We start from the raw sequence: 21249 nt of genomic DNA on the forward strand, positions 1-21249 counted from the left end.
ATATATGTTACCTATGTAATGGTACCACATTTTGCTAAGATTTTACCTTTTTGTTTTGTGTACACTACTTTCACAAGGCGTACCTACTTGCCTAAACAAAAATGTATCAATGAAACAAATGCAGAATTCCATGTAACAAAAAAATTATATTAGATATGCCTGTCTCTGGGTCCTCACAAATGCGTTTCATATGAATCAGTCAACGTATGTTGTAATTGAATTTAAAATTTACTTTGCGTCTTGGTCGTTAGAATAAGTTATTTCAATGCGGGTGTTATGCACCTATGCCCGCAAATCCGCATCCAACAGAAATAAACACATTTTATGTTGCTTGCTTATTTGTATATAAAAATATAGTTGTTAGTGAATAAATCTGGTTCCTTAAAATTTATTAAAAAAAATCTTTATAAACGTACTAAAAGGTTTTTTGCATTCAAACAGCTATATATACAAATATTTTATGAGTAAATTAATACAAATATACACACTTTTGCTTATAGCTAAGAAGTTTTGAGGAATTATATAGCCCGCAAAATTTATCACCGTAAATACATCATTCACGAGATTTCGTAACAATCTTGCTAATTGTCATTAGGGTAGGCTATCACAGATTACCATCTGTTTAAGCTGTGTGCGAACGGATACCTCTTTCGCATTTTTTTATAATTGCCACCTCCTGCTGATAACAGTGAACTGATTTAAAAGGCCTAGATTTAGCTTGGACGGTGAGAATATAAAGCGCAAGACGTATAACAGAGGAAAAACAATTGTGCGTTCCGTTCTGATTGGTCAACAGCATCTTTAGTCCAATACGCGTTGACAGTTGACACGCGACACGATACGTCATAACGTCCGATTGAGCAATGACAATCGAACGCAAAGTTTCGTCTCGCGTCATTCATTTTGTTTATTTTTTTTCAATTGATATTTTACCCATATCTGTGAGTTTCTACCACCAAGCATTGCTATTGCTATCAAGCTGTGATGATATATTATAAGTAATTCGTATTGCCGTCTATCGCCAACTTAAACCATATTCTTAATTCATTTGACATTTTTGCTCATAGCTAAGAGCTCTGACCACCATGCCAAAAGTTCTGTTGGTGTGAAGCTGTGAACTGATGCCAATTCCCAATAAAAGCTTACTAGGGGTAGCCAAGGCCTGAATCCATACAATTTTGGTTCGTGGGTCAAATTTAAACCAAGTTTACGTCTTGCCACTAAATATGTAATGTAAATATCTTCAATATTAATAAGTGGGACTTCATACGCCGCATAAAACATTGCCTTGAGGTGTTTTCCTAAAACATAAAATCAAATACAAAATACTGCGGGGAAATAATATGTGTAATGTTCTTTTAACTAAAAATAAAAAATAATGTTTAATAGGAAAAAATACTGATGGGCGGAGATTTGAATTTTAATAAATGTTAGAGTTACCATTAATAAGATACGCGTTTCCAGAAAGATATTCCGGCACAAACTCCTCAGGGTACAACCAACTAGGTAAATACCACTTCCTGCTCTCATGACGATCCAGCTCTGCATTCACCATTCTATAACCTAAAATCATTCTTAACTTAAAATTATAAATATCAAACAGTTTTACTCTTATTTCTCTTTTGCGTTACTTAAAAATACGCACTATATTTGGATCATTGTTATATCAATGTAAATATTGCGCTTTAATAGGTGAAAGAAGAAATGTCTCTCATATAAATGGAAATATTTTATAGAACAAGTTATCATTTGGACACGGTAGACTATCCTAAAATATGGTTTAGAAATTCCAATAAAAAGGAGGTTACGGACTTAGTACTAAGTCCGACTTCCGTACGTCAAAAATGTGTTAAATTGCAATGTCACAATGTCGTCTTGAACGCTGTCAAATATGTCAATCAAACAGAAAAAATGGTTTAACATGTCTTGAAACTGGAGTAAGGTTTGCTTGACGTGCCGTGCCGTGACGACTTGACTAGTTCTAGTCCGCGCTAAGTCTAACCTTACTGCTAAGATTGCCTCCCATGTTAGGCTTTGGATTTGTATATTTGAAGTAGTTTATATTTAGTAAAATGTCTTATATTCGTCAACACATGAAGAACTGCTTTAATAAATATACATGCATTATTACCAATGAGATCAGCGTCTGGCCTGTTTTGAACAATTCTTTCTAACTGCCAAGGGTTTAATAAAATATCATCATCGGTTTTGAGTAAATAATTAACTGATGAGCATTTCTCCGATGCCCACTTCAGCATGAGCGCCATCTTTAACGTGAGATTCTGGTAATGGTCTTTGAATTCGTACACAATTAAATCATCTTCATGTCTGTCATTCTAAAACAAAAGAAGATGTATGACATTACTCCACGCTGATCAGCCAGATCAATTTCTGGACATACAGTGGTCGTTTAATTAGAAACACTACCAACGGACCTTGACATTATATAAGATACTTCAACACAATCATTTTATATTTATATTAAACAATCAATATTACAAAAATATGTTCAACGATTTATCATTTATTAGAAAAATATATAGTTCCGATCCACAACAAACTGCACTAGTTTCAATATTATATTACGGACAAACATTTAAATCAGTTTTAAGGGTTCAAACAAGTCTACTAATTAGAAACAACACGTTAATAGTACCTAATTAGTATTTTATTTACGAAATATCTACTATCCACAGCCTACTAATAGTTACTATGTACCGAGTTCACAAGAGTTGCTTGCTATATTGTTAGCTATAAGATTTAGGCATGCAAATATATATTTTTCAATGTTTTTAATGTAGGATAATCGGGTGTGTGGGTATTTTATTTGACGTTCTATCTAATTAGTTGTAACTGTTAAGGTAGAATAATGATGTGGAAAAAATAAATAAATATTTAGTGTCGTATCACGACGTGGCACTGATTCAAACAATTTCAAATATTTTTGGGGATTGGATTCCATGCTTCAACAAATGCTTCATTTTGACTGGTGTTACGTTTGTTCGAGACTTTCTTTAACAATATACCAGAGATTTTTTATCGGGTGTAAATCCGGATTATTTGCTGGCCATTCTAAAACAGATATATACGCTGTTCATTGTCATGCTGAAAGATCTAGGTTTTATTGCCATTAATCCACTGTACCTTACCAACTCCACATCCGGAAAAAGACCCATAAACTTTAATGTTACCGCACCGTGCTTGACTATACTCCTTGTGTATTTATAATTAAAATCTTTGTTTACATCACGTCTTACTTAGCGCATTCCATAGGAATTTACTGTATCTATTTTTTCCATTCTCGTTCCGACAAATAATATATTTCTTTAGCGAATAATAATCATCACTCCGTGTTGCTTGGTAAGTGGTTCCTTTTGAGAGATTCTTTCAATTTAGCTTCGAATAATCTTCGGCGTATCAGTCTTGACGAGATGATCGTGCCATCAGGCGAAAAAACTTCATTTTTAATCTGGTTTAATTTGGTCTTCTTTAGTAACAGGAACGATTAGCGTATCATCTCTGGGAGAGGTTTTTCTTGGGTGTGCCTGTCTAAGAACATTTTCAACAGTTCCATGTGATTTTTAATAATATTTCTGAAAAGCACAATTTAAATGTTCAGATAGTCTTCTGTACGCGTACTTCTAATCTATAAGTAAACTAACAATTATTTGCCTACTTGGCGCGTCACAACTTTTATTTTTGCCCATTCTGAACAAAATAAAATTCAAATAAATTTTGAATTGCCTCCAAAATATTTGAAAAAGCGAAGAAAATGATTCTCTAATTAAAAAAGGAACGAGCTATGAATGCTTTTAAAAAAAATCTAATTAGGCGTCCAAGCGGCCAGTAACAGAAAAATAAACTCCTACATGTGTAAGACTCATTATTAATTATAAGTAAGATATGTATTACGTTTTATGCATTTAGTGAGATTTTATTTCAATGGCATGATTATTCATTATTGAATATGTATGAACATTTGTACATTGAAGTTATTATTAATTTATAAGAAGTGTTTCTAATTATATGACCACCACTGTATACGTCATGAGCGTTAACTAATAAGTACAGAAACTATTATAAGCACACATAATCATCATCAATCAGCAGAGGTGGTTTAGAGGCTTAAGCAACTACTCTTAACACTGAGATTGTGCGTGTTGTAAGTGCGATATTAACACTTGCTCCTACAGTGAAGGCAAACATCATGAGGAAGCCAACATGTGACAGACACAAAAGGCTCATCTCTTTCTTCTCTATTAAAAATAACAATCAAAGAAAGATATGAAATATGTGGCCAAGACCCCTTCAGGGTTGAGGCGCCATGGATTTATAATTAATACTGTTCTCGTAATTAATTGAAACCGTCATTCGTTTCATCTATGATAAGACATAACTGTCTAACAACTAACTAAACTAAATTAAAATCGTTATATCCACCTTGAACGGTTGATATGACTTGGTTAAACGGAAAATTAAAAAAATGTGAGAATGACATCTGCCCATATTACGAAATTATATAGAAGGTACTAGTACACTAGACTTTCTACCTAAAATTACATACATAGCAAGGAGTGTCGCTTGCCAATTGTCAAAGATGGAGGAAGGGGGCAAATAGAAGTACGCCTATTGGGTGGGCAAAAAGTATGAATTGTATAAAGCTAGCGAAAACTTCGTCGTGGTATTGACTGAAATACTAAAATATGTAAACATAGTAATTAATATGATTAATTAAACAAAACAATGTTGACAATTTAAACATTGGCTTTTTCGATTCTCTATTGCAGCCGCCCCTACACGCCCATGCTGTAGTGCTTTATACAGCATCAGATGAAAACAAAATCAAAATACATCTTTACTCCTGTTTTTAAAAAGAGAATAAGTATTTTTTTCGAGTAATCTCAAGAAACAAAAGCTTCCCATACATACCAGATGCTGCACATCCTCACCATTCAAGCCCAATATAAACAAAGTAGGCAGCCGAGTAGCCCATGTATTTCTGATCGCAGATCTCTGCTCCGTGTGAGAAGGCGCAGTGGTTACCATAACCAAAATTGGCAAATTATCTTTGCACGGTGCAATTTTCGGCTCAAGAAGAAGTCTTCTAAAGATTAAAAAGGTTTAATATTGCGATTAATCTCTAATGAACTGAAAATTCTTTTGACTCTGTAAACATCTTTTCTCTTTCTTAAAGTCTATGAATGTTTCATCGACTTTCAAACTTTATTTTTTTAGTTTTTATCCAAATTATAGATGGATATTAACCTTAAAAATTAAACTTACAATTAAAATAAAAAATAATTTAAAGAAAAGTCTAATACTACATTTAGGTAGTGAAAAAAAGTCTAATTTACATGTTATTAATTTTAAAAAGTTTTTTAATCATTGTAGTTTTTATCAAAATTCGTAATTGATATTAAACTTAAAAAATAAAATTACATTCATCTCATTATCTTGAAAATTTTGAAGGTTTCACTTCTACCACGTGTGAATTGCACAAATATTTTTTTTTAGGTTGAATTCGTTCGTAAAGATACCTTTAAATGTAAATTGTAATGTAAAATTCACCGTGAACATGAAAATTATGTAAATTAAATAAATTACGATAATGGTACCTACATTTCCTGAAGATAATCCGGTAGGTTTCGCGTTTTTCTAAAATGATTGAGATTCTTTGAGTGGGCAGTGACATTTTCGGGAACACATGTCATCCACAAACAACATATCATCGTAGATAATGTAATAAAAAATAGCGAATTTCTTATGGTACTCGTTCTTATAACTGTAAAATCAATTTAAACAACTGATACGGTATATAAGAATAAAATATGAAACTAAATACAAAAAGCATTGTGTATTTCATATTAAGAACACAGGTGAGCAAAAAACGCAGCACGAAAGGTTGGCCTCGATGTGTCACGTGATGGTTCGTTTTGGCGGTAAACAAAGCTACCCGGGAAAGGTCTAAAATACTCTAGACGGTATAGTAGCAAAGAATTGGCTAGAATATATACGTAGTACAATGAGATAACGCGCAGTCTACGCGAAATCACCTCTCGAATTTAACAGGCTCATATTTCGTTGCGTTCACTAAATTAATAGAAAAAATAAAAAGTACCTGTCTTGGCCTTCATCATAATATTTTTTTCTTTTTAATATTATAAGATTTTCTGTCACTGTCTCATCTTCCTTTACACAGAACATTAAGTACTAAGTTCTGAAAAACAATAAAACTAGTGACACCAACCGAGAGCTCAAATGGCAAAAAAAAATTTTTTCGACTTCGATTTCTAACACGACATTTATAATATTGATAGATTGTTCATTGATGTCACAAATAACGTCTTTAGTTCCATCCTTGTTATGTAGTCCTTGTACTTATAAACGATTTGAACTTTAATATCTTCACATATATAGAACGTATTATTGTGTTTGTAGTAATTTAAAGCCCGCAGATTTTTTGCAATACTGCTCATTCTGATATACATCGTTATTCTATGTATCCTATAAAAACTCAAAAGTGACAAATGTTACAATTTAGATTCACAGTTGATTAATATTCACACAATAATTTCGAAACGAATTGATTGAAATCGTAGATTAAATGTACGAATTTTACAAATTGCTTTTTAGTTGTCTACTCTACTATTTGAGTATGTGTAATCTATTGAGTAGTGACAATTCTAATTCCTATTAGCACAGCTGTATGCTAAAGTATGATTATTGAAAGTGATATGAACATTATTGCTATCAATTAGTTTCCGGTAAAATATTAATATTAAGGAACATAAGTTTGGTTGCTTTTGCTCCTTATGAGTATCCGTTTGACTTTGTTTTGAAATAGGTTATGATAACGAGAAGTGCAAATATAATAAGCGTAAATGTATGCTGCAATAAGCTGAGCATTTTTATTCATCACGTTAATTCGTAAAGTAATTGTACGTTTAGTTTTAATGATAAGTTACCTTATAAATTCTCTGATGTTCTGGACAAATACATTTTTTGATTTTCACTTGTAATATCTTGTATACTTTTCACAGTCAATACACCAGTATAAATGATATTCCTTACACATTTGCCAGTGATATGATGTCCACTTGAGCTTATCGGTGTCATTAGATGATTATCGATTACTTTTGCTTTGTCCTAGTAGATATTAATTTTCTATATGCTATCATTTATTCGTGGGTATGATATAAGGAAATCAATGTATGATTTCCTTATATCATACCCACGATTTCTAAACATTTTAACCCGAAAATCAAAATGTTTGGTTCAGGTTAGGTTAGGTTTTTAAAACAAGCGAATTACTGGTATCTGGCTGGACGGTGTTTCAATAAAAATGTTGAACAGAAAAATAGGCAGAAGTAAGTCACAACTTCATTATAATGAGAAGTTGTGATTTTTGTTCAATTAAGAAATTTCTAGAAATGCGATTTGATGTTATATTCTTAATGTAGTTATACATTATTCCTGACTAAAATTGTAAATTTATAATATTTTTTTTAAGGTTCGTCGTAACGCGAAATACATACCAAATCCATCCAAACTTTTACTTGGCGGTTTTATTCATTGCAAGACAAGTTTTAACTTGTCAGCGGCTCCAGGCTCATTATAAGGAACTTTTTTAAAACTTATCTAATGAAATAAAGCACGTTACTGCGGCCGAAGTGGCCGGGCAACTAAATCAAACAAAATTATTAAATTATGATCTTTGGTGGCGAATTGCGCGTTAAGGAAGCTTTCGATTCTTAGCGACTACAACGCGCGACCGGGTCATGCGACCTACTGCTATGAACTATGAATTTATATGGAGCCAGGAGCGCTAAAGAAATTAGAAACCCCGCGACTGCGACTCGGTTACAGTGATGTCATCCGGGGGGGATTCCCCGAAATTTAGGGGGAATCAAGATGTCCAGGTTATTAGAGGGTACATTATCGCAAAAATTAAAAAAAAATCTTAAAAACTACTTCACCACAATCGTTTTTATATTTAATTTAAACATTAAATAGGACAACAATACATTCAATGATCATTTATTAGAAAAACGATATAAATTCCATTACACATCTGAAGTTTCAATCATTATTACGGACAAAAATTTAACCGGGTTTTTAGGTATGAATAGTAATGGTTAACTAATTACAATTGCAGCACTGCAACGGCATTGATTCAATCAATTTTATACATTTTTCCAGGGAGATTGAAATGAAGCATGGAACTCAATCCCCCTGTGTTATATACCCCCCTATAGTTCGTTTTGACTGGTGTTACGTTTGTTTGAGACTTTTTTTTTTAAATTTAGTATTCGTACATCTTATTAATAGAAATAATTTGATTTAAAAAAAATCATAGACAAATGAGGCGTAATTTAATAGATTAGCTGCAGACGTTTGATAGACGAGACCGACTTTATTTTTACATATCTTTAGATAAATAAATACTTGTTAAAATTATAAAATATAGGTACTATCTTCCATTGTTTTAGCATCAATTGGAGCTTTTGAACCACAATAGAGTTTTAATATTATGTTGTAACTACGTGAATTATACTACCACTTGTAATTGATTATTACTATCATTGTTTTAGTTTTATTGACTTATCATATAAGACAATAGACACATGTGTAAAAAATATTCAATACGACGAACATTGTAAGTCTTGTCAATGATTATCATAATCCAGTAAAACCCGCTTAAGACAATTTCTCAGGGACCCTACCAAAAACGCGTCTTAAGCGAGAAAGCGTATTATGCGGTATATGGAAAATAATACGTTATATGTTACGTTACGTTACGTTATTATGTTCTAACTTTGGTATATATAGGTATTAAATTATTCATTTATAAATTACATCAAATACCTAGTGTAATTTTAATAACATTATTTAAAATAATCACTTATTTTGGTTTGACAAAAAGATTTTAATGCATTAGAAATTAAAATATTTTCAACATAGTCAAAACCTGATATAGCGACATTGAAGGGACCGTATACTTGCCGACGTTATATCCGATAGTTGTTATAAGCAATACATAAGTATATACAAGTACAGTAGTTATATTAGTTGTGTAGTTATATTATCATAGGTATCTATCTAGAATAGCTTATGTATGTGAACTTGTTGTCAAATCAAATGTCAGAAAAGAAATGGAAATATTTATTAAGAAATAATTAGAATACAAAATGTACTTAGCTACTTACAGTACAGGTTATAAGACTACACTAGTTTTTAAAGTAATCAGTCATTTTAGTCTGTTTTTTTTTAACCTAGTCTCAAATATTTTTTGCATTTTACGTTTCATACTCCTCAAGGTATGAGTATCATCAGTATTAAACTGGTCGTTAAAGGCAACACATTTTTGCAAAACTGTTATAGCGTTAAGAGCCTCGAAAATTGTTGACGGCTGAAACTGTTCTTCTGGGTCTTGCTGGTCTTCGTTTTCGTCGTCAGTTTTATGATTGTTACTTTCAGCTTCTGCAAGAATTTCTTCCTCAGTAGCAAAGGCGCACACGGCGACACTGTCATCTATTCCAATAAATTCCTCTATCTCAATTCTTTGTTCTGTAGCAGTAGATCTTTGCAACTGAGCAACCAATTCAGCAAGTGCTACGTTGTCATCTTCATCTGTAGATAGTATCATTCTTGCTAGCGGAATATCATCGTCGTTCTCTGCTTGTGATGGAGAGAGATCTTTGAAACCTGCATGGCGAAAGCAGTTGGCTATAGTGTCTGTGTGACCTTTTCCCAAGCTTCCGATATCATTAGAATTGCATCCAGAACACTAAGACTTTTAGTATCTTTGCTGTTTTCAATATTCTGTATCATTTGTAGCACTTGATGTTTTCTGTATTGTGTTTTTAAAGCTTTTATCACTCCTTGGTCCATGGGCTGTAAAACAGAGGTGACATTGGGCGGTAAAAACACAAGCTTTATGCATTTCAGATTGGAGACTACAGAATGAGCGGGACAGTTGTCTACTAGGAGAAGTATTTTGTTTCCTCCAGACTTCAATTCTGCATCCCAGCTACGCAGCCATTTTTCAAAAATTTGCGATGTCATCCCAGGACCTAGTGTTATTTTCATAAGTTACAGGCAAAGATTGAATGTTCTTAAAGCAACGCGGTTTTTTAGCTTTTCCTATCACCAAAAATTTCTTTTACATGAACCAGTCATGTTTGCCGCAACCAATACTGTAATTCTTGTTTTGGACAACTTTCCGCCCTTGCATTCCTCGCCTTTGAATTTAAGTGTTTTGTCAGGGGTTAAATTGTAAAACAATCCTGTTTCATAAGCATTAAAGATTTCCTCTGGTGTGTATCCTTCGCATAGTGCAGGCCACTTATGAGAGAGCCACTCTTCAGACACTCCTTTAGGAACGCCAGCCGCTTCACCGCAAACTTTTCCTGCCACAATATTATGTCGAGCACGAAAACGTTGAACCCAAGACGACGATTTTTAGGCGTCGGGACGTGACGACCCCATCGCCCACTGGTGAAATAACCTGTGACAGAGGTTATTTCACCAGTGCAGTCAGTCAACCCCCTTCCTAGTGGGAGTGCCATGCTGTTGCTTTCGGGCTTCAGCCAAACGGGCAGGCACGACCGGGGCAGTACCACTATCTCACAGAAAACCGGCGTGAAGTGATGCAATAGGTTCATCTTATTGTACTCGCGTTTCGTGCGGTGAGTGAGACTCCCGGAGCCCATCAATTCCCCCCCCCCCCAGAATATGAAGATGCAGTTTAAACAGAGATTACCCCAGGGGGGTACCACACGTTTCCGCTGTGGAGAATCCCCCTCTGAGCGTCCATCATCGGAACAATCAGTATTCGGTGGTGGATGCACAGGCTGCCCTTCGTATTCTGGGGTGGGCAAAAACTGCGCTAAAAACTATAGGTTTTGATCTCGGGGCAAACGGAAGAATTTACCGAAGGCATCCCCTTCCACGCTTTCAGTGGACTTTACCAAAGTTAGGGGGCTCAACTCTAATCTTAACGCGGTTCACTTTCACCTCGAAACTGCGAAGCCGGCCTTATTCTTCCTTACTGAGACTCAGATATCCTCCCCGGCTGATACTTCCTACCTCTCCTACCCGGGGTACAAATTGGAACATTCATTTGTGCCGCGGGCGGGAGTTTGCGTGTACGTCAGAGAGGATATCTGTTCTCGTCGCCTCGGGTCGCTTGAAGGAAGGGACCTATCTAGCCTCTGGCTGCGCGTAGACTGCGATGACCATCCGCGATTCTACGCATGCCTGTATAGGTCCCATAGCGGAAATACCGAAACTGACCGACTCATTGAGCACATCCAAATGGCTACAGATTCCCTGCTCGAAGGGGTTCCTACCGCTGAAATCGTGATACTTGGCGATTTTAACGCTCACCATGCCGATTGGCTCGGCTCGGAAACCACCGATCACGCGGGAAGATCCTTTCACGACTTTGCTTTAGCTTACGACCTGTCACAAATGGTCCCTGCGATTACGCGAATACCAGATGTGGATGGTCATAAACCCTCTTTGTTGGACCTTCTGCTGACCTCACATCCGGAGACCTATCAAGTCTCTGTTGACCCGCCATTGGGTTCATCGGATCATTGTGTGGTCCGGAGTACTGTGTCTACTACGCGCCCTCCTCGGCCCCGTTTTTCGGGTTGTCGCCGTATTTGGCACTATCGGTCAGCAGATTGGGATGGGATGCGGTCTTTCTTTGCGTCCTACCCTTGGGGGCCTATGTGCTTTTCGTCGGAAGCTCCAGATTTCGTCGCTGCCTCTGTCGCCGAAGTGGTTCTGCAGGGCATGGAACTCTTTATTCCATTTTTTGCGGTGCCGATCGGTGGCAAGTCACAGCCCTGGTTTAAGCGTTCTTGCAAGGCAGCATCGCGTCGAAAGCGAGAATGCTTTAATGCATGGGCGGAAGCGGCGATATCTCGTGATGCCAATACCAGCTAACGTAAAAAAGCATATAACTCAGCCTCCAGGTCCTTCAAACGGGAAATCGCTAAGGCAAAATCAGAGCACATCGCCAGATTTGGCGAGAGATTGGCCCTACTCCCTTCGGGGACTCGAGCCTTCTGGTCTCTCGCCAAAGCTGTACAAGGGAATTTTTGTCAGCCATCCATTCCACCGCTGCACAGGGAGGATGACTCGCTCGCCCACACTGCGAAGGAGAAGGCCGACCTCTTGGGCTGTCTCTTCGCGTCCAACTCGACTTTGGATGACCGAGGGGGATCACCACCGACGATTTCGCGGTGTGATTATTCAATGCCGGAAATCACATTCCGGCAACGTGCTGTTCGCAAGGCACTATCTTCCTTCGACATTCATAAGTCGAGCGGGCCGGATGGTATCCCTCCAATTGTGCTGCGTACTTGTGCTCCTGAGTTGGCTCCGGTCCTGACGCGCCTATTTCGGTACCTGTACTCGCTCGGCACTGTCCCGAAGTGCTGGAAGACCGCTTCGATACATCCGATCCCTAAAAAAGGCGATCGCTCTGATCCGTCCAACTATCGTCCAATAGCTATAACCTCCTTGTTCTCCAAAATAATGGAATCCATTATTAATGGCGAGCTCTTGAGGTATCTAGAGGGCCACCAGCTAATTAGCGATTATCAGTACGGCTTTCGTCGTGGTCGTTCGGCTGGTGACCTTCTAGTATACCTTACTCATAGATGGGCAGAGGCAATTGAGTCCAAGGGGGAGGCTCTAGCGGTTAGTTTGGACATAGCGAATGCCTTCGATCGGGTGTGGCACAAAGCACTGCTCTCGAAGCTTCCAGCCTACGGGCTTCCTGAGAAATTATGCGACTGGATCTCCAGCTTTCTGGCCGATCGGAGGATCAAGGTCGTCGTCGACGGAGCATGTTCCGACCTTAAACCCGTGAATGCTGGGGTCCCACAAGGCTGTGTTCTGTCCCCGACCCTGTTTCTTCTGCATATCAATGACATGTTGCAACTTAGCAACATTCATTGCTATGCGGACGACAGCACTGGGGATACTCTTTACACTGGCCGGGCAGGTATTTCTCGGGCAGTTGTCGATGAGTACCGGAACAAACTTGTGTCTGAAGTCGAAACTCTACTACGTGGAGTCTCGGACTGGGGTAGACTAAACCTAGTCCAATTTAACCCCAAGAAAACACAAGTTTGCGCGTTTTCCGCGAAAAAAATACCCTTTGTCGCTACTCCTCTTTTCGAAAACACTCTTCTTGAAGCCACAGCCAGCATCGGAATACTTGGCGTTGACATAACGAACGACGTTCAGTTTCGCTGTCATTTGGAGGGAAAGGGTAAATTAGCCTCCAAAAAGCTTGGTGTGCTCAGCAAGGCGAGACGGTACTTCACTCCGGGCCACCGCTTGCAACTCTATAAAGCGCAAATACGGCCCCACATGGAATACTGTTCTCACCTCTGGGCGGGGGCTCCCCAGTACCAGCTCCTTCCACTTGACCGTATCCAACGAAGAGCGGTTCGAATCGTCGATGACCAATCCCTCTCCGAGCGGCTCGATCCTTTGGCGTTGCGTAGAGATGTGGGGTCACTCTGCATCTTCTACCGCATTTACCATGGAGAGTGTTCAGAGGAGGTAATTGGATTAATACCTGCAGCTGAGTTTCATCATCGGACGTCGAGGCAGAATACAAAATTCCACCCGTATCACCTCGACGTCCGCCGTTCCACGACTGAGCGTTTTTCAAGGCAATTTTTTCCGCGCACCACCGCTATGTGGAACCAGCTGCCCACTGAAGTATTTCCGAACCAATTCGACTTAGGGTCCTTCAAGAAAAGAGCGTACAAATACTTAAAAGGCCGGCAACGCACTCGCGAGCCCTCTGGCATTGAGAGTGTCCATGGGCGGCGGTATCACTTAACATCAGGTGAGCCTCCTGCCCGTTTGCCCCCTATTTTATAAAAAAAAAAACGACGAACACTTTTCCTTAGCCATAAGACGAGCAAAGTCATTGGCTTTTTGTTGCATAATCAGACCACTTATTGTGACGTTGTTTGCCCTCTGATGTTTAAACCATGTTAATAAAGCATCTTCTATAACTTTATGTTTACTTGTCCTTTAAGTTTTAAAGAGTTGTTTTCGAAAATAACTTTTATTTTATCTCTATTCTTCCAAATCGTTGATATCGTAGAGTGCGAAACTCCACATTCCGTTGCAATTTCACTACTTGACTCGCCATTTTTTAATCTCCATATGACATGAGATTTTTCTTCAATAGAAAACACTTTCCTCTTTTTTTGCGACATGGTAACGCATAAATGCACGGTCTAATCAAAACCAACACTTATAAATCAAGTTGTTACTCACGCAGTCATTTAGCGCACTAAACAATTGGTGTAAGATATGCAAGAAATGGCCGGGAAGAGGTTCGGATGAGGTGGGAGAAAGTGCGTAGGTAATAATACGCCTAAATATTCCTTCAATGCTTATCAATAAGATTTAAAATCGTCCGTATTGTTTTGTTTTGCTGGGACAAGAAGCGGTTGGTCGTTATAGTCGATGAATATCGATAAAGTTTCGTCGTTGTAAGCGATATGTCGCTGTATCCGATGTTGTTATAGGCGGTATGTTTGCTGAATAGTTTACTAGAGATTCGGGTGGGACCTTACAATCTGGCTGTAATAACCGATCGGTCGTTGTAAACGATGTCGTTATAATCGATTTCGACTGTAATTCAACAATATATAATTAACATAAAACATAATTCAATTTGCAGTGCGTCTTCGCTTTGATCCAAAGAAGCTACATAGTGTCTTAAATCATTAACAGCTGATAATGCCTGGGCGTTTGACAAAACCGGAGTTGACTCATCTTCGTCATCATTATTATCACTTAAGCCCTCGTTTTGTGATTATATTTCGTACGGTGCTATATTGTCATCAATCAGCTACATCATCAAATCTAAGAAAACCCTGCAGTATCTCGGATTCTTCACGAGCGGGCGGGGGGCCTTTCTGGGAGCTCTCTGTTAGACCTCTCGGCTCGGGCTCGGGCGTATTCAACGGGATGACGAATAGTATTAAGCGTTAAGAAATGTATGACAATAAGTCTCAAGTTGCAGAAACTGGCATAAAGTGGCGTATTAAGCGTAATCGTGTTCTACTGTATATGTGTCACACTTGGACAGCACAACAATACTGTACTGTACTGCCGGAAATTCAAACACTAATAATACTGACTAAACTGATAACATTTTTGATGTATTCATGATTATGATTAAAAATAGGAAAGCCACCGCTTAAGAGTCTAAACTCCTAGGTTTATAAATTAACGTAGGTTAAGTACTTAATCATTTGTGCAGCGAATTTGTATTACTCTACTATATGGTCTACTTGCCATTTTTAGATAACTTATGAGTTAGTACAAATAGTGACTTTAACAACTAATTGTAATATAATATACTCTTCGGGACTGCTGATTTTTACACTTCTCCCATAATTTAGGCCATAATAATAACTGGATCAGTGTTGCCAGATGGTCTCGGCGACGTACCCCTAGATTAATTGGATTTCCTCCAGAAATCCCCTAGGATGCCCTCACCAAGCGGATGGTGGCATGGGCCATGGCCCGATTCTTTGAAGCGGCGGGCGGCATGTTGTAATTGTTGGGAAATGAAAAGCATTACGCAAAGTATCTATAATAGAAAATGGTTTGACAGATACAAGTTTTATTCGAGGTTACTTAAATTTAGTTCCAAAATCAGGAAAAAGGCGTGTTTTTGTAATATCCCCTAAAAAATCCCCCAAAAAATATTTCCCCCTATTCTGCCCCTAACTCAGTTCAGAAACCCCTAAATCTAGGGGGAAGTCCTATGATCTGGCAACACTGAACTTATTATAAATATTGTCTAAGAATAGTCAATTATGATTATAATATAATAATGATAATTGACAATGCCAATATCGGTACGGTATGTCAAAGTCATGTGATTTCCGTGTTAGCGACAATGAAAATGTATAGTTTTTATCGAGTTACTGATAGTATACAAAATTATTTTGTCATTTCAGTGGTATATTTGAAGAAAAAAAAATTACAATGATGAGATACCGACGAAACGGTGTCGCCTTTATAATTAATCAATTTCAAAATAATTTTTGTAAACAAGGTAAATGCCTAATACTTGAAAATTATTTGAACTTGCAGTTATATGTATTATTAATTTATATACTTAATATTTTTAGGTCCTAATATTGTCAAAGCAAATATTGTACAAAGTAGTCAAATAAATGGTTCCAACTTGACTATCAAACAAAATTATGTTACTAAGATAGATGAACATTTGGCTACATATGAAGAAGTAGCAAAGAGTGTGAACAAACCAAAGAAAATTATTGTGGATGTACGTAATCAAGATGAAATCAAAACCACAGGTCAGATCCCTTCAAGTATCAACATACCAGGTAATGTAATTATTATTAAGTCATATATAAGATAGCTACATTTGTGTACAGAATTTGTTATCTAAAAGTAATCAGTGTAAAAGTAGTGACTTATAGATAGCTGTGTTGGCTTAGTGGTGTGCGTGCCTCAACAGAGGTTATGCTTTTCAATTTTCTGTGCACTAATAACTTTTGTGTATAATCAATATGCATTGCTTGCATGGTAAAGCAATCATGCATTAGACCTTAAATAGACAGGCAAAGACACAGAAAATGTTCATAAAGCAGATACAATATTCTGAAGCGAAGACCTAGACTGTAGTATCACTATTTTTTTAAAATATATTTACAAAGATCTCACAAATAAGAAATTAATATAAACTAATCATATGCAGTGAAGAATATACAAGAAGTATTGGAGTCAATGTCTGAAGCAGAGTTTCAAAGAAAGTACCACAGGCGTAAGCCTTCACAATCTGATGAATTAATTTTCTATTGCAAATCAGGAAAGAGAGCTACAGAGGCAACTAATGTTGCTTTAAAACTTGGTTATTACAAGTACTGTGATTTATTTATTATTATTCTAAATTTCCATTTTCATAATTTTTAAGCCCAGTTCAAATAATTTTACATACATCATTTTACAGAAGTGATTTGAAAGATTTGTCCTTAGACAGATTTATTATATTCTGATTTTCTTATTTATAAAAAAAGGTAGTGGAATCAATCATTTATTACCTTCCTTCCATATTATGTAATATATATTTTATATCAATAGAAGCCAGAGCCAGTCTCTTATATATTATGAGGTTTTTTAATTATATATTTGCATAATATTGGTGGTGCCAACAAGCAATAATTAAATCTTTATCAGGATTAATTAGCACTAATAAACACATTATTTTACAGGTCCAAAAAGTATCTGCCTGGCTGGGATGGATGGAATGAAAAAAACAAATCTTATAAAAATACTTGAATTATTTACAATTCATGTATATTGCATACCTGTTAAAGTAACCACTCAGTTTAAAAAATATTTATTCCTAGTATACCTTAATCATACTCAAAACAACAATTATCTTTTATCTTCTACTCTTTCAACAAAATCAATTTGATAAAGCCATAATGTATAGAAAGATAGCTTTATAATTTTAAAATTAAGTTAATAAAAAGATTGAAATTTTGTGAACCTTTTAATTAGTAAAATGTCTATGAGGAGGCAACAGCTTTCTTAGGGGTAGGTTGGCCCTCTTTGAAACCATTGCGGAAACGCCTTCTGACAATCTTAAGATGACGCATACGACCAGTTCCAGTGGTCTTCCTCCTCTTAGCCTTCACCGACCAGTGGTCTAAAAAAGATACAGATATTTAACTGCTTGAAAGCTGCATCATAATGTCCTTATTAGATAAACCTACTGTCTCAATAAAATGGGAAAATGGAAATATATTGCTTATAAGCAATACTAGTAAATGAATTTACACTTGCATTTAGCTTATGGATATATTATATTACGATTGTCTGAAATATGTAGCTTTTTATGGACTAGAATATCCACAAAATGAACACATAATTCATTTTGTTTACCTACATCTACAAGAAAGTATTAATTTATTAATCACCTCCTCAATCTATGTAGGAATATTCGTGTACAATTCCATATAAGTAACCTCTGTGAAAGAACGAACTACACGTTAGTTTTTAAAAACTTACAAGATCGTAATTTGGCTGCAGGGTATCCACACTGAGCGCATTTTGATTTTTGTATATGATAAGAAGATCTGCCACATCTTCTACATAGTGTGTGAGTCTTATTTCGGCGTTTACCGAAGCTTGATGTTCCCTTCGTCTGCAATCAAGAGTAAACAAACCTTAAAATTTAAACACAATGACACAAAATATTATAACTGCGCAACAAATATCACTGAAATTAACTTAATTAATCACAAAAAGCACAATATCACAAAGAAATATCCATGATTCTAAAAGATTTATTTATTCATTTAAAAAAGTACACTACCATTTTTGCCGAATTTGACAATGAAAGAAAGAGGTTAGGTGTTGCTACTTGATGTCCCTAATAATTTTCGAATATAGAATGACAATTGACACGGCACTAAGCTTTATGTTACTTGTTAAAATAAATGAGTGCAACATTCTACAATTTCTACATTACAATACAAAACGGTACACCCGTTGAATGGTCAATCCATAGTCAAGTAATAAATTACTAAAAAACGGGTGTCATTATTAAATATTTGTAATTTAATAATTTTCTAGATTAAAAAATAGAATCAATTTGTGAACTGTATTATTAATTTAAGCGTTTCTTACATAAGCTCGGATGAAAAACTATTATGATCTTGAGTTTCAATAGATATATTTCATCATATGTAGATATGAATATGTACTACGATTAGGACAGGTATATTTTTTTTAAATTAGTCGCTAGAGATAGATTTTGAAGTTATATTGTAAATGTAATTAATAGTTATTTTTGCTTTATATCTTTTAAAGTTACTTTTACAGAAAAATATGCTGCAATTTATCATCACTAGAACCAATAATAGTACATTATCACAATTTTATAATATGTTAAGCAAATTTTATAATATGATAAACAAATTTTATCAAAAATCTTAATATTTCACATCTATTTGCCTCAATTTTATTACAATGTTAATGACAAAATATAATAGAGATTTTTGACTTTATAACAAACACAAACCTTTGGATATTAATTCTTTAGCCTATCGCTTGGTACCATTAATAAATTTTTACTCTGCATCTTGGGTCGCATTGTACACCACGGACTGAAATGAAAGTATATTTAAACTGTAAAACCTAATGTCAAACGTATACGTTAGTGTACAAACTACAAGATCCAAACTATTTTAAATGATAATCTGTATACCTGAAAACCTGTTGGGAATTAAAAAAAAACCATTACTCGTAAATTCATTAGAGAAGATTAAGATAAGCCTAAGATTTAAAATAGTACACTTACAGGTTGTTTGATAACATCGTATTACTTATAAGGATTTTGATTTATTGCTTACTCTACAGTTAAGGTAGGTCGACCTATTATAACGAAATTGCAAATTTTATAAACTGTTTGAAGACCTACATTAAATCCTTTTATATAGTAGTAGTGTATGTAGTCCCTTATCAAATAAAGCATTATAGTTTTTTAATATGAACTCTTATCCATTAACTTTTTGTACATTTTAGCAATATCATAAAATATGGAACTACTAGATGTAATGAAAAATTTAACTATTAAAAATGTTGCTACTGAAAGTAATCAAAACTTTTTTAAGTCAATTGCTGCAGATATAGACGAAGTACCAACTGAAATTGTTTATGCAGATTATTCAGATAAAATAATGCTCATTATTTCACAATACCAAAAAATTGGCAGTTTGTTAATGATTCAAAAGGAACAAGTGCATAGCCCTTTAGGTTCAAATGACATTTATACAACAAAAGTAATTTTTGGTGCTTCAGGAGAAGAACAGCAAGTTGCAGCAAGACATCTGGCTGAAGCAATTGACATATGTAAACCACTTTGTATATTCATTAACCTTAAATCATATGACATTGAGACAGTCAAAGCTTGTAAAGATATCATTCTTGACTTGAAGAAGGAGGAAAAGTAACAATGTCTTTGGTAAGAAAAACGAATTTCAAAAATGTTAATAAATTGTATGGACAATTAATCATAGGACCACCTGGTGCTGGCAAAACAACATACTGCAATGAAATGTCAAAGCTATTAAGAAAACTTGGAAGAAAAACAATGATTGTCAATCTGGATCCAGCTAATGATTACATTACTTATGAACCCGATATTGACATACGAAATTTAATAAGTTTGGAAAATGTTATGGAAGAACACAATTTGGGTCCTAATGGTGCACTGCTGTACTGTATGGAATATTTAGACAAAAATATTGAATGGCTTATAGAGCAACTAAGAGATGAGCATGCTGCAAATTATATATTTGATTTACCTGGTCAGGTTGAGCTTTACAGTCATCATGAGTCATTAACAAATATTTTCTCAAAATTAGCTAACACTGCAAACTTACAGCTTTGTGTGATACATCTTGTTGATTCACATCACTGTTCTGATGCTGCAAAATTTATTTCAGCTTTAATGTTGTCTTTAAATGCTATGTTGAAACTAGGCCTTCCTCACATTAATTTACTTACTAAAGTAGATTTACTAAAAAAACATTCTGATAAATTGCAATTTGGTATAGATTTCTATACTGAAGTTTTAGACTTAAATTATTTGTTGGACTCTTTAGACACTGATCACTTTGCCAGCAAATATACAAAGTTAAACAGAGCCTTAGTGTCAATAATAGAAGATTACAGCTTGGTCACATTTCAATTAGTTAACATGTTTAAAGAGGAAAGTTTAATTAAAGTTAAGAACTCTGTGGATAAAGCTAATGGCTATGTTTTTAAAGCAGATGAAGGTCGCCATATAAACAGCTTGTTGGCCTGTGCTATGGGCATTCCAGATAAAACTAGTGGTTATGATGTATAGATAGAATAACAAAAACTATCTAGATGTATTATGATAGATTATTTCCTATGTAATACCAACCCTCATAATAAATATTCATGAACTTAGAGCCTATTATTGAGCCTTACATCTGCTATTTGAAGTGGCAAATAGCAAATTTTACTCGTCATACAGTACTTTTTTAAGACCATATAAGTGTACGGCAATGTGTAGTGGCAATGTAAATGCTATAAATTTTGTGTAAGATTTTCTTACTGTACTTTATATAATAGGGTATTAAACTTTTATGTTTTAAGATGTTTTATTTCTTGAAAATTACAATA

General features: G+C 35.6%; 4 protein-coding genes across 9 annotated transcripts; 2 read left to right on the forward strand and 2 right to left on the reverse strand.

Annotated features, from left to right (window-relative positions):
* Positions 1–455: 455 nt before the first annotated feature.
* Positions 456–7793, reverse strand: LOC123707352 (beta-1,3-galactosyltransferase 1-like). Of its 5 annotated transcripts, XR_006753483.1 has the most exons (9): positions 7536–7793; positions 6966–7146; positions 6119–6217; positions 5620–5782; positions 4930–5104; positions 3145–3593; positions 2132–2336; positions 1441–1563; positions 456–1301 (listed from the first exon to the last, which is right to left on the reverse strand). XR_006753483.1 is itself a non-coding variant. In XM_045657348.1 (8 exons), the coding sequence occupies exons 3-8, from the start codon at positions 6135–6137 to the stop codon at positions 1045–1047; spliced, it is 942 nt and encodes a 313-aa protein (XP_045513304.1). In that variant the 5' UTR covers positions 6138–6217; positions 6966–7102; positions 7536–7793; the 3' UTR covers positions 456–1044. The 5 variants fall into 5 exon arrangements, 4 of the variants coding, with proteins under 4 accessions (XP_045513304.1, XP_045513306.1, XP_045513302.1 ...); XM_045657348.1 differs by lacking the exon at positions 3145–3593 and having other exon boundaries at positions 6966–7102; XM_045657350.1 differs by lacking the exon at positions 3145–3593 and having other exon boundaries at positions 4930–5101.
* Positions 7794–15934: 8141 nt separating this feature from the next.
* Positions 15935–17654, forward strand: LOC123707550 (rhodanese domain-containing protein CG4456-like). Its single transcript, XM_045657675.1, has 4 exons — positions 15935–16117; positions 16194–16412; positions 16787–16949; positions 17301–17654. Exons 1-4 carry the CDS (start codon positions 16048–16050, stop codon positions 17365–17367), a joined length of 519 nt encoding a protein of 172 aa, XP_045513631.1. The 5' UTR covers positions 15935–16047; the 3' UTR covers positions 17368–17654.
* Positions 17572–18518, reverse strand: LOC123707551 (60S ribosomal protein L37). The gene is made up of 3 exons (XM_045657676.1): positions 18410–18518; positions 18103–18238; positions 17572–17740 (listed from the first exon to the last, which is right to left on the reverse strand). The coding sequence occupies exons 1-3, from the start codon at positions 18410–18412 to the stop codon at positions 17601–17603; spliced, it is 279 nt and encodes a 92-aa protein (XP_045513632.1). The 5' UTR covers positions 18413–18518; the 3' UTR covers positions 17572–17600.
* Positions 18519–19243: 725 nt separating this feature from the next.
* Positions 19244–21218, forward strand: LOC123707739 (GPN-loop GTPase 2). Of its 2 annotated transcripts, none has more exons than XM_045658058.1 (2): positions 19244–19460; positions 19621–21218. In XM_045658058.1, the coding sequence occupies exon 2, from the start codon at positions 20051–20053 to the stop codon at positions 20945–20947; it is 897 nt and encodes a 298-aa protein (XP_045514014.1). In that variant the 5' UTR covers positions 19244–19460; positions 19621–20050; the 3' UTR covers positions 20948–21218. The 2 variants fall into 2 exon arrangements, with proteins under 2 accessions (XP_045514014.1, XP_045514015.1); XM_045658059.1 differs by having other exon boundaries at positions 19897–21218.
* Positions 21219–21249: the final 31 nt, after the last annotated feature.

The sequence above is a fragment of the Pieris brassicae genome, chromosome 3, assembly GCF_905147105.1.
Source record: "Pieris brassicae chromosome 3, ilPieBrab1.1, whole genome shotgun sequence".
NCBI lineage: Eukaryota > Metazoa > Arthropoda > Insecta > Lepidoptera > Pieridae > Pieris > Pieris brassicae.

Excerpts from the sequence above, each read along its gene's own strand:
- LOC123707352 (XM_045657348.1), bottom strand. Across the intron at positions 5,105-5,619 it reads CCGGATTATCTTCAGGAAAT|AAGACTTCTTCTTGAGCCGA; the intron begins GTAGGTACCATT and ends TTTAATCTTTAG. Across the intron at positions 2,337-4,929 it reads GTGAGGATGTGCAGCATCTG|AATGACAGACATGAAGATGA; the intron begins GTATGTATGGGA and ends CTTTTGTTTTAG.
- LOC123707550 (XM_045657675.1), top strand. The coding sequence starts at position 16,048 with ATGATGAGATACCGACGAAACGGTGTCGCCTTTATAATTAATCAATTT. Across the intron at positions 16,118-16,193 it reads AAATAATTTTTGTAAACAAG|GTCCTAATATTGTCAAAGCA; the intron begins GTAAATGCCTAA and ends TAATATTTTTAG. Across the intron at positions 16,413-16,786 it reads TTCAAGTATCAACATACCAG|TGAAGAATATACAAGAAGTA; the intron begins GTAATGTAATTA and ends AATCATATGCAG.
- LOC123707551 (XM_045657676.1), bottom strand. Across the intron at positions 17,741-18,102 it reads TGCAGCCAAATTACGATCTT|ACCACTGGTCGGTGAAGGCT; the intron begins GTAAGTTTTTAA and ends TATCTTTTTTAG.
- LOC123707739 (XM_045658058.1), top strand. The coding sequence starts at position 20,051 with ATGTCTTTGGTAAGAAAAACGAATTTCAAAAATGTTAATAAATTGTAT.